The sequence below is a fragment of the Leuresthes tenuis genome, unplaced genomic scaffold (assembly GCF_036924035.1).
Source record: "Leuresthes tenuis unplaced genomic scaffold, fLeuTen1.0.hap1 SCAF_5, whole genome shotgun sequence".
NCBI lineage: Eukaryota > Metazoa > Chordata > Actinopteri > Atheriniformes > Atherinopsidae > Leuresthes > Leuresthes tenuis.
Window position 1 is genome coordinate 31,941,645 of NW_027325359.1, and position 12,253 is coordinate 31,953,897.

Sequence of the window (12,253 nt, forward strand, 5' to 3'; positions counted from 1 at the left end):
AGGGAGTCTGGGGAAATCTCAGTGTGGAAAGGCCAAGGACAGAAACCACTGTTGGATGAGCTCGGAGCCCTCAGGCAGCACTGCATGAGAAACCGTCAGGCCACCATGATCAATACAGCCACATGGGCTCAGGAGGAGCTCGGAAAAGCATTTTCACTCAACACAGTCCACGGCTGCATCCAGAAATGTGAGCTGAAGCTGTATCACACAAGGAGGAAGCCATATATCAGCTCTGTGCAGAAACACGGCCCAGTTCTCTGGACTCCAGCTCATCTCAGATGGACAGAAAGACAGTGGACACGTGTTCTGTGCTCAGATGAGTCCAAGTTTCAGCTGCTTCTGGGAAAACTGACGTCTGCTTCTACAGAGATGAGAAAGAGCATCCAGGCTGTTATCAGAGAAAGGTTTAAAGCCAGCGTCTGTGATGGTATGGGGCTGCATCCGAGTCCATGGCATGGATGGCTTCATCTGGGTGAAGGTACCACTGATGCAGAGCTGGATGTTGGAGCTCTGGAGAGACAGATGCTGCCATCAAGGTGCCGTCTTTTCCCGGGAGGTCCGTAGTTATTTCAGCAGGACGATGTCAGACCTCATTCTGCAGGACTTCCAGCAGCGTGGCTTCATACACACAGAGTGTGTGTGCTCGGCTGCCTGCCTGCAGTCCACATCTGTCTCCTGCTGCAGATGTTGGAGCATCATGAAGAGGAGAACCAGGGACTGTTGAGCATCTGAAACCTTGGATTAATCAGGAATGGAGACAGATTCCTGTGAAAAACTGCAACAATCAGTGTCCTCAGTTCCCAAAGCATTAAAAAGTGTCATTAAAGGAAGCTGATGGAACACGATGGGAAAAATGACTCTGGAACAACTTTTACTGAGTGTTGCTGTTTCTGTTTTCTAAATACAGTGAAGTTGGACTGTAAAAATACTGAAAATCATTTGGTCTTGTATCTGTTAAATAAAGTTCAAACTATTTAAAATCTCACAGATTTATGTATCTGCTGCATTTTAGTACATCATTTAATGTTTGTCACACCGATTTGACACACCTTTTATACAATCATCTAAAAATGTTCTCTTGACTCACTAAAATCAGTTCCCACCAGTTTTCTACACAACTCTGAATGATATCAAGCATTAGTTACGAATAATAACTTTTTCAGTTGAAATGAGTCTTTCAAAACAGCCCGTCAGCAGTTGCAGGCCGTTGCTTTGTGTTGGAGAGAGTACTGGAGGAATGTTGCTCTCTCCCCACCAGCTCCCACAGCCCACAAGAGAGACTTCCTCCTGCTGGAGATTAGGATTAGAGCCTCAGTAAGACTGATTGAACACCGCAGAACAGCTTTTCTGCATGTGTGTTTTTGTACACAACCTCTTCTGTGTGTATGTGTAAAAGCGGCAGTGTGTACATGAAGAGATGTCATTCTGTGATTGAATGTCTGCGAGAGATTATGCAGAGTGAGTCAAAATCATTCAGCAGGGAAGGTCCATGTTTGAAGATTTGTGTGTGTCTGCGCATCAAAGTTGTGAGTGAGTTTGTGCTCACGTTTGTGTATGTAAATGAGCTAAAACGGAGAAGCAAGAAGTATCTCTGTTGAGACAGCATTAGGAATATGAGCGTGTGATTTAAGAGCTGGCATTCTGTCTTAAATTCGCTCATTATATGTCAGGTGCGGTGTAGAGGGAGGACCCGGATGCAGAATTACAAAAGAAAAAACTTGATTTATTTAACAAAACAAGAACCAAAGGCACGGCTGAGTCGGAAAACAATAAATCTCTTAAACTGTGGAATAAATAAACAAGACAAGACAAGACTAGACTATGGAAACTAAAGGCAAAACCTGACCTGACCAAACCTGAAGAATGTGAATTCGTGGCATGAACTGAGGGAAACCTGGAAACTGAATACTGTGGGGAGGTGATTGGTGATGGGGTGCAGCTGTGAAACATGGACAGGTGACTTAAGTGAACCTAATGTGACAAGGGAAAAAACATGACAAGAAATAAACCTAAAACCTGAAAACAAGGCAAAAACAAAACTCAAAACATGACATTATATCGCCAACTGAATGAGAAAATGTTCCCAATTAAATCCAAGTCTTTACAAACAGAACAAGGAGTGAGCACAGCGGCCTGTCAGTCAGGAAATAAAGGCAACTGTAAACCTATATTTCCAAAATGTTGTGTTAATACTATGAAATTTTCAGAGCTGTGAAATAAAGTGTTAAATTTTCAGTGAGGGTCTGATTCTGGATCAGTACAGACAGGAGGGTGTTTCTCATTCACTTGACTGGATATAAAGACTCCTAATGGCTGTAAACTTCAAAGCTCTTGACAGCTGGTCAATAACAGCTCCCCATTCTGGTTTTTAACAGGTCATCAAAAGCTGAGCGGTGTATGGGAGGAGGAATTAGCTGCTACTAAAACCATTTTATCTCCCAATAAATACAGGGATGATCCGACACTCAGCAGTAAAGTGGCACCTGCATTACAGCCTCTCAAGAGTGAGGAATTTTGATTCAATGTCTCACATAGATGCATCGTCAGGTGAAATTTGGCTAACAGCTGCCTTAAGCTTTCCATTCCTACACCCATTTTACAGCTTGTGATTTCAAACGATGCACAGAAAATATCAGCTTAATTAAATTAAATTAAACCCACGCACAAACCTTCAAGCTGCATATTTCTCAGAGTAGCTGACAGTAAGCTGTACAAACAGCACTGGCAAAAATTCAAAATGTCACATCAAATCTAAACTTACTCTCTTTTCACTAGATTTTAGTTGGTGTATCTCCTCTTATCACCTGGGTTAATTCAATCTAATGTCTCACAGATCGGTGTGTCTTCTTTTCGCTCTAATTCATCACTCCATGACCCTTCAGACTGATCTATTGCTTCTGTGAATAAAAGTTAATGCCCCCTAAAATTCGCCCCCGGTACCACATTGACATATTTTGTCATTGGTGGGAATGCATCCCCCACATTTCTAACCACCAGTTGCCACAACATGACTGTACTGAAACACTGAGGCGAAAAGCTGCATGTCCATGACCCAAAGGCTGTATCCACACCAGCTGATGGTTCATTAAATCATTTGTAGTAGTAGCAGTGGTACAATGAATGTGATATTCAATGAGACCAACATTTGTTCAAACTCAAACCTGTTTGGCTGCCAAAACCAACATTTACACAATGTTTTGATCTTCTTACAGCAACATGCACACTGCAAACATGCAGCCACGTGTCACACATGGACAATTGCTGTTTGATCTGTGAGTTTGATCATTTGAACAAAAAAATTAAACATAAACATAAACACACATTACGTCATTCTGCTTTAATTCTCTGTTCTTAATCTGCACTCAGACATAATCAAGAGCACAGAGCATCACTATGGCAACAACAACTATCCTCTTTGCCTTAAAGCCTCATTTCCAACAAGACGAGGCGAAAAACAGCCTGTGACAGTGGCGACGGTCATTGTCTGTGTCTGAACTTGTGGACCAACACCTTGAGCAACGTAGAAGATCCAGGTGATAAGAGCAGCAGGTTTGGAGAGGTTAAAGCTTCCAGTATCCAGACAGAAATAAGCTTTCGTCTTGTTAAATGTTCAGCTGATTGAGAGTCAACATTTTATCAGGTGATGGATCAGTTGAGGGTCACTACAGCAAACATGTGATGATAACACAGTGTAAGTAATTCAATCATTTTACTATTTCCCTTAAAAAGGAACTTACAGCTGGGAATACAACTCAAACCACTGGTTTCTGACTCAGAGCTGTTCAGCATTCTGCTGGATAAAGCTCAAATTATACCGTAGCCTCATGACTACGAAGGTCCTCGCAGACATATTGTGACGTGAACATCTGCATGTAGTAATTTCATGCCCAATTGGGCCACGCACTGTATGCTCAGTAGAATATAAATAAAACGGTGTGTGCAACCAGTAGGTGTTTAGGAAGAAAACATCAGAGCCTATAGTCTTTTTTTCCAAAACCGAATTAGATTCAGTTAAGATTTCCTTTGATGAATAAACTTTGGACCATTTTTAAAACAACATAACCCCAGGACAGGCTTTTACTTTCTCCCCAGTAATTGCAATCTCAAAGCATCCTTCATGTTAACCTGTTGTCTTGAAAAATTTTGTATACAGTCAGTTTCCTCATCACTAATTTCATCAGTCCAGCAGAACTTCACCTCGACATTCTTCCTGAATGAACTCCAAACGTTTCACACTTAAAGTTCTGCAGCTTTGCAGCTTTCTAAGTGTGGTTTAAAGTGAAAGGCAATCGTCAATCATCAGGAAGTTCTATTGATTGCAGATAAACATCAGTCATGATTACAACAAAGGACAGAGCAGAGGTGAGTCTGGCATGACAGAAATAGCTCTGTTGAGACAGAGAAGGCACTGTATTTACCAGATGAGGGCTGTTGTTGTGTGATGCAGATAATTTCACCCTTCTCAGTGGTTATTCATTTGAGCGCACTGGCCAAGCAACAGGTGACTATTAGCTACGTGTTTTTAATCCATCTAGACTGTTTTGGTGCAAACTGCAAGGCTTTTGAGATACCGGCTGCTCCTCTCTTATAAAATGTGCCAAAAAGTAGATTAAAAAAATTCAACATTAATGTCTCAAAGAAAAATGATTAAAACCGGGTAACGCATACACATCCACAGATTTGTGAGTAGTTTAATTTAGGAGCTATTTTCTCATTTATCAAACGAAAACCATCAATTGTATCACTACACAGAGAGTAATGAAAACTCTTTAAGCCACACTTACATGAGCTTTTACAATATATGTTGGAGGATTTATATCATTGCAATAATGCTACACTTACATTTAACCTCCAACAAACACAATGTAACAACTTAATACAGTATTTCATTTACATTAAAGCATAAAAACATCAGCTAATCTTGAAGCAACGTAACTCAAAAAAGCTGGGACCTGTCCATGTTTCCCACTGTGTAGCATGCCCTTCTTTTAACAACATCTGTAAACATCTGGGAACTGAGGAGACCAGCTGCTGGAGCTTTGGTAGAGGAATGTTTGATATAGGATTTTAGCTGCTCAGCAGTCCTGAGTCTTCTTTGTTGTATTTCAAGTGTTTTCAGGTGGCGAAAGGTCTGGACTGCAGGAAGGTCAGTCCCATCCAGTGCTGGATGGGTGCAGATGTTGCTATAAAACCTGTTTATACCTTTCAGCACTGATGGAGCCTTTCCAGATGGTCCGGAGAAGACAGCAGTGTTTCTGGATCATGTTCACATGTGGCTACTTCTCTGCCTGAAGGAGCTTTAACCTGCATCTGTGGATGTTACGGTGAGCTGTGTTCACAGACAGTGATTCCTGGAAGTGTTCCTGAGTCCATGCAGTGATTTCCAGGACAGAAATCTGTTCAGGTCTTTAGGTCTGTTTTTAATGCAGAGCTGCCTGAGTGCCTGAAGGTCACGGAGTTCTCTTCAGATTCTCTGAATATTATGATGGTATTATGGAATATTTACATTGTGGAACATTTTTCTGCAATTACTCCACAATTTTTTTGCTGAACTTCTGCTCATCTCTATCTCTGAAAGACTCTGCCTCTCTTAGGTGTTCAACTGACCTAGCAGGTTGGAACATGTTCCTCCAGCTGTTTCTTTGTACATCATTGCATGTACATGTAAATATCAGAATGTTTGCATGTACATTACCACAAAAAGGTACTAACAATACAACACATCGTGGTCATTGGTGGGGACAGTGTTTTGTGGGGGATCATTGTTTAGTTTAAATGTCGTGTACATGTTGGTTCTCCACACAGCCCATGGCTGTACGTCTTCACCCCACTCTGTCTGCTTCCTTTCCCATCTACCTACTGTAATAAAGGCCACGAGTATTGTGAATCCTCCTTGCACTGAAATTCAGTAACAACTGGTTATTGTTGCAACTAAGGAGGAAGATTAAAAAATATGCATGGTTGCGCACGTGTTCACACTCAGTCAAGTTCTTATAAGCGCATCCACCAACATCGACTCAATTTTTCAGTCAGACGACAACAAGACATAAGTCATGTCCAAAGCTATGCTTGTATATTTGTATATGTTGTTTTAGATGGTAGCTCTTAGCTTAGCCTCCTACTTGCCTTTCCAAACAGAGAGGGCTTTGATGTAGATGAGACACTGACTGCTCACATGCACTTCACACAACTCCACTTCAAAGAAAGGAAATATCCCCTTAAGGAAAATGACACAATATCAAGCATGTAAGTCACCACATAATCGGTTTTCTGCAACATCTGGAGCCTGTTTCTAGCTCACAAATCTGGGAAATTGTTGCAGAGATAGAGAAGAGGGAAAAAAGCAAAACTGTTAGTGTGTCTGTGTGTGTTTTCCTGCCAAGAATATAACAATTTGATGTATGTGAATGATTGTTGCTGGCCATTAAAAAGGAAGACTTTCCATCGCTCACACAGTTACACAAAAAGGAGTGACATCATCAGGGACACACGAATTTCTCCTGAACGGAGACAAAAATAGACCATGACTCTTCTCTTCCTCACGCCTCCCTCTGGTAAAACACATCTCCATTTCTTGTTTACCTGCTCTATATCCATTCCTCTGTGTTAATCTCACACTGATTTTCAATCTTCGTGTCATCATTTGCATTCACCTGTAATGTTTCCACATTGCAGCATTTTACAATACTCTATTTCTCCTCTCAGATGCACTAATTTTCTCTCACTCTCTACCTCCTGCCTGCCCCTCACACTTTTCCTCTCTGTATGTAAATCATTGCAATCCAGCTGTAACCCTGGGAGATGAAAATAGAAAATCAGAATGCTTTCCATCCGTTTTTCAACAGCAGAGCATGTGGAAACATGTATCTCATTAACACATCACTGCAGAGGCAGAACAACGGGCGTGCTGACATGATACTCACTGTAAACATGAGCTGACATCCTCCCAGTATATAATCCAGAAAGGTGTAATCCCGTGTAATCTAAAAAAGACACAAGTGGTTAGGGTTGATGTGTGATAATTTGCAGGTCATCAGATATATTATTAATCAATTAAAAAACTCATTGACTTGAATGAAAAACCCTAAAATGTGTATTACAATGAAAAACAGCCTGTTTTTCTAATATAATATAACATAATTATCTTGTTTGAGCACAATTTCCACTCCAGTTACAATGAATGTTTAGCATGGATTTTACTCTCATTAGTCTAATCCCTGCTGCCAGCCAACAAATATAATTACTGTATTAGCAATTTTCTTCATTTGTTTTACTGAACGTGTGTGTCCGTACAAAGGCTTTTTCATCATGAAAGAGGATGAGGGAAAAGAATCAATTATGAAAGCTTGTCACACACACACGGCTTTAATGTTGGTCCAACAGCCAGCTGAAGCCTCCGTGTTTCAGCTTTATGTGTCCTCTGTGGGGCTCCGAGCTACAGCACTAATTATTCATTTGCAGGTAGTGGGAAACGCCCAGTTAGACGGCTGTCGTCTGAGTGTGAGAATCTCGCATAAAGCAGATGTTTTTGGAAGCTGAATTATTTTACAGATTTATGTGCAGAGTTATTTCTGTTTCCATCAGCTTTGTATTCGATGTGATAAAAGTTATTGTGCTGATGTTTGAAAACAAAATACATCTCTTGGCCAAAAACAAAAGTATCTTTTATCTATTTTGCCATATGGCCAAATGGACTTTTGGGATTTTTTATTTCAGCTATGAAACAAATCCACCTTCTTATCAGGTCTCAAAATGACGCAAATACAACCTCAGATGAACAACACATTTATTAAACTGTGTCATTATTTATTAAACTGAAACAAAATGTAGAATCAGTGTGTGAAAAACTAAGCGAACCCCAACTGCTTCCACAGGAATTAAAAGGGGAAGTAGCAGCCAGGTGCTGCTGATCAATGCACTGATTAATTGATCATCAGCCAGAGTGAGCACCTCTATAAAAGCAGAAGTTTGCAGCATTCAAGTGTGTGTTAACCCGATGCCAAGGAGGAAAGACATCAGCAATGATCTCAGAGAAGCAGCTGTTGCTGCCCATCAAACTGGGAAGGGTTATAAGGCCATTTCCAAACTATCTGGAGTCCATCATTCTACAGAGAGAAAGATTATTCACAAGTGGAAAACATTCAGGACAGCTGTCAATCTTCCGAGGAGTGGACGTCCCAGCAAGTTCACCCCAAGGTGAAAAAGCCAAGAGCTACATCTCAGACTCTACAGGCCTCAGTTAGCACGTTAAAGGTTAAAGGTCATGACAGCACAATTAGACGAAGACTGAACAAGGATGGCTTGTTTGGAAGGGCTGCAGAAGAAAGCCTCTTCTCTCTAAAAAGAACATGGCAGCACAGCTTAGGTTTGCAAAGCTGCATCTGAACAAAGCACAAGACTTCTGGAACAATGTCCTTTGGACAGACCAGACCAAAGTGGAGATGTTTGGTCATAATGCACAGCAGCACGTTTGGAGGAAGCCAAACACAGCATATCAGCATAAACACCTCATACCAGCTGTCAAGCACGGTGGTGGAGGGCTGATGATCTGGGCTTGTTCTGCAGCCACAGGACCTGGGCACCTTGAAGTCATTGAGTCCACCATGAACTCCTCTGGATACCAAAGTATTCTAGAGTCAAATCTGTCCCACAGCTAAAGCTGGGCTGAAACTGTCTCATCAACAGGACAATGATCCCAAACACAGCAGCAGATCTACAACAGAATGTGTGAAAAAGAAAAGAATCAAGGTGTTGCAGTGGTCCAGTCAGAGTCCAGACCTCAGCCTGACTGAAATGCTGTGGTGGGACCTTAAGAGAGCTGTGCATAAACCAATGCTGCAAACCTCAATGAGCTGAAGCAACGCTGGAAAGAAGAGTGGGCCAAGATTCCTCCACAACCATGAGAGAGACTGATAACGTCACACAGGAAACCATTACTGCAACTCACTGCTGCTGAAGCTGCTGCTACAAGCTGCTGGATCAGGGGTTCACTTAGTTTTTCACACATTGTTTTTGCTTTGCAATCTAAAAGCTGAGATTTTTTTATAAAATCTTTCTAAGACAATACAAATACTCAAAAGGGGAAATGTGCACATCAGTGAAGTGGGAAACGTGTTTTATATGCGATTCCACAGGTCTAATGTGCCAGGCTAATTATAGCCTAACAGTGAGAGCTCTGCAGTATCTGTCCATAACAGTAATTACAATTTAAATGCAACCAGACACTGAGGCTGTATGCTGCATAAATGATATTGAAACCTGATCTCCTCCTTCCTCACCTTACAGGACTTGACAACAATAACTCCTGAGTTCTTATAGTTCTTCTTCTTTTTCTGTTTCTTGGGATTGATACAGTCAAACTCCACCTGTAGAGATAGAGAAGGTGAGAGCAGAAGAAAGAGGGGAAACAATAAATAGAAACAAGAGTGGAGATCATAGCAGAGATGGAAAACGGCGATGGGAAGATGTTCGGAGAGGCAGTAACTGGTATGTTTCTAAATACCACCTACGGTAACTTCCACTTGATTGACAGACAACTGCAGTGCAGTGATACAGTATCCTCTTTATATTGCCCCTTGAAAATGAAAGAAAGATGAGGAATGGGGTTGCCTTTAATACAGAACACAAAGCCTCACACTTTAGATTGGAATGTGTTTGATCAAATGAAATGTTTGACACAGTGACAAGCACATACACGCTCCACAGAAACGCTTTAAGTCACTGATTCATACACCAGGTAGCTCTAAATGCCTCCAGTGTTACTGGAGCTCAGCTAAAGACTGTTTTACATCTCAAAAGCACCTCTCATTTTGTCATCTGTCGTTTCACACTCCAGCTCTCTCTGTCCTCATCCCCCATCTCTCCATCCTGCTTCTGTTGCTATTTGCTTGTTATTCTGCCCCCCCATACACACACACACATCATTACCAAACATGAAGGGTCTCAGTGTGAGAACAAGTCATGAGGCTGCTTTGGCACATGCGCACACACAGAGCACACATCGAGCTGCTAATGAATGAACTGTTCTCTGATCTGTGCATCTTTATAATCTTTAGTAGGCCAGAATAAATCTCAGGAGAATGACAAAACTGCTTGAGTGATCGCGATTATTCCAGATAGACGTCACTAAATCCATTTAAACACCAGATAAAGCAGTGTGAGGCAGATACATGGTCAGTGAAATAATGATGCTGTTCACTGGCTGATGGCACAGAATGATTCACATTTATTTTACCCAAGATCAGACACATCGAGTTATTTTTAAAGTCTCTAAATCAAACCATTCGCCCCCTGTTCCAACTAGATTCATTAGTTTAGCTTTACTTTTTATCTAGAGAACAGGGGTCTGTTAATGCAATGCTTTGTCAGCATTATGGTAAAAATCCTAGAGCTGTCACTCAGTTTGATTTGAAAAAGAGTCGTATTTTGACTCTTTTTGTTTGTGAGTGGGTTCATCTATGGAAGCAGTTATTATTAATTTTCTGTACTCGCTTTAACCCTCTCAGGATCACAGGAGGGGGTGAAGCCTATCCCAGCTGCCCCCGGGCGAGATGCAGGGTCAAACTAGACCTTAGGTGTTAAAAACATTCCAAAACATGCACGTTTTTTAACTGTTTTCAGACCAACGTGGTCACATACAAAGTGATAGGGCTGTGTTATGTCAGAGTGGTTAAAAGTTTTCTGCTTTGTGACCACACAATGGATTCCTCTTAACTCTCAGTTTTGAGCTACCTTGTGTCCTCTAACTGCTTCTGACCCAAAAATCAACCTCAGCATGAAGGACATCTCAACCCTGAGGCTTTCTGGAGCATTCATAAGTGAGGATGCACAGGTGGATCCTTTGAGGACGTCTTTTCGGTGCCAGTGACGTATAAAAGTGGTTTGATGCATTAAAGTTGCAATGCTGGTTTAATTTGAGAAAAATAAACACAAGTTGTTTGGAATGCTGACTTTTATTAGAGTTTGGGTAGATTTCTGGAAACATTCAGGAGTTTGTGCATGGATAAGACAAAACACAGCGTTTTACCTCCACTGAGTTCTGGGCTTCACTCATCTTTGCAGCTGTGGTCTGAAACTCTCCAATGAAGTCGTGGCCTCCATCGTTATCATAATCATAGCATAGCACCTGTCATTGAGCAGAACACATCCCATCATGCATCATTGTGTCCTTCACGAGGTCTGTACAGATTCTTTTGGCGTCTTTGTCCAAATGTCCCTTTTACACATTAACATACATAACTTTATTAATCCTATCAGTTCCAGGACCACAGGAAGCTCAATCTGTCCTCACTAACCTTGATATTTCTGTCCACATCTCCATTGCAGAGAGAAATGAGAGGCACAGTGAAAGGCTTCCACACTGGATCTAATGTGTTCTTTATGACCTGAAGTCACAGAAACAGACACATTATCGGTAAATCACACGTTGCAGCTGAAGCCACGATAGAATAACCAGAATTTGTGTCTGTAATGACAGTTACAACCCTCTGTATGACCTGTTACAGCTGACAATGACAGCTCAGGTAATGACCAGATGAAGATGCTTTTTGTCCCTGGCCGTGACTCACCTCTGTTCTGTGCACCAGCATCCATTTACCATCTTCTCCCTGTTTGTGAAACTCCAGGTATGGGTCTGACTTACCAAAGAAGTCCTGCAGAGAACACAGTCAACATGTCTTTGAATATAATCCAAGTTTTATTGTAATTTTTATTCTCCAATGACCCCTACTGCAGCACTGACAAAACGTAGCCTAAACTCCAGCATGCATTGTTCTTTTTGTGTCCTGGTGGTTTCACAGAGGCGTGCACAGCAGGTACACACCTGCGTGAACTGAAATCATAGAGACATTCTTTCTCTCAGGTACTCCAGTCAGCTCGAATTCAGTTCAACTGAAGCAACGAGAGCAGCTGCTGCATGCAATCAGCTTGGCGAAAGGCACAAAGAAGCACCATAACTTTGGTCCTCCTCAATAGAATCACTGTCAGAATTTCATATTAAAAAGTGTCTTCTATTTAAAACTCCACTGGCCCATGTGATGAATATACATTATTTGTGAATTTTCAGAAAATTTTGTTCCACTATTGATCGCCCTAGTTTGCGGACAAAGGTGAAGAAAGTGGAAACCTTTACAGTAAGTTTTGCCTGTGTGGGCTTTGTTTGTGCATCGAATGTAGCTTGCTTTGCTTGAATAAACTGAAATGAACGTGTGTCGGTATTTGCATCGTGGTGTGTGCGTGTGGGTGTCCGAGCTGC

General features: G+C 41.5%; 1 protein-coding gene across 1 annotated transcript in view; it reads right to left on the minus strand.

The window, feature by feature from the left end:
* The window catches only part of cpne2 (copine II), a 58,567-nt gene that overhangs the window by 24,925 nt on the left and 21,389 nt on the right, over nucleotides 1-12,253 (minus strand). The window contains exons 6-10 of the mRNA XM_072386671.1: nucleotides 11,568-11,651; nucleotides 11,295-11,384; nucleotides 11,027-11,125; nucleotides 9,279-9,365; nucleotides 6,924-6,983 (exon numbers count right to left, since the gene is read on the minus strand). Coding sequence (XP_072242772.1) covers nucleotides 6,924-6,983; nucleotides 9,279-9,365; nucleotides 11,027-11,125; nucleotides 11,295-11,384; nucleotides 11,568-11,651 — 420 coding nt within the window. The remainder of the gene's footprint in view (nucleotides 1-6,923; nucleotides 6,984-9,278; nucleotides 9,366-11,026; nucleotides 11,126-11,294; nucleotides 11,385-11,567; nucleotides 11,652-12,253) is intronic.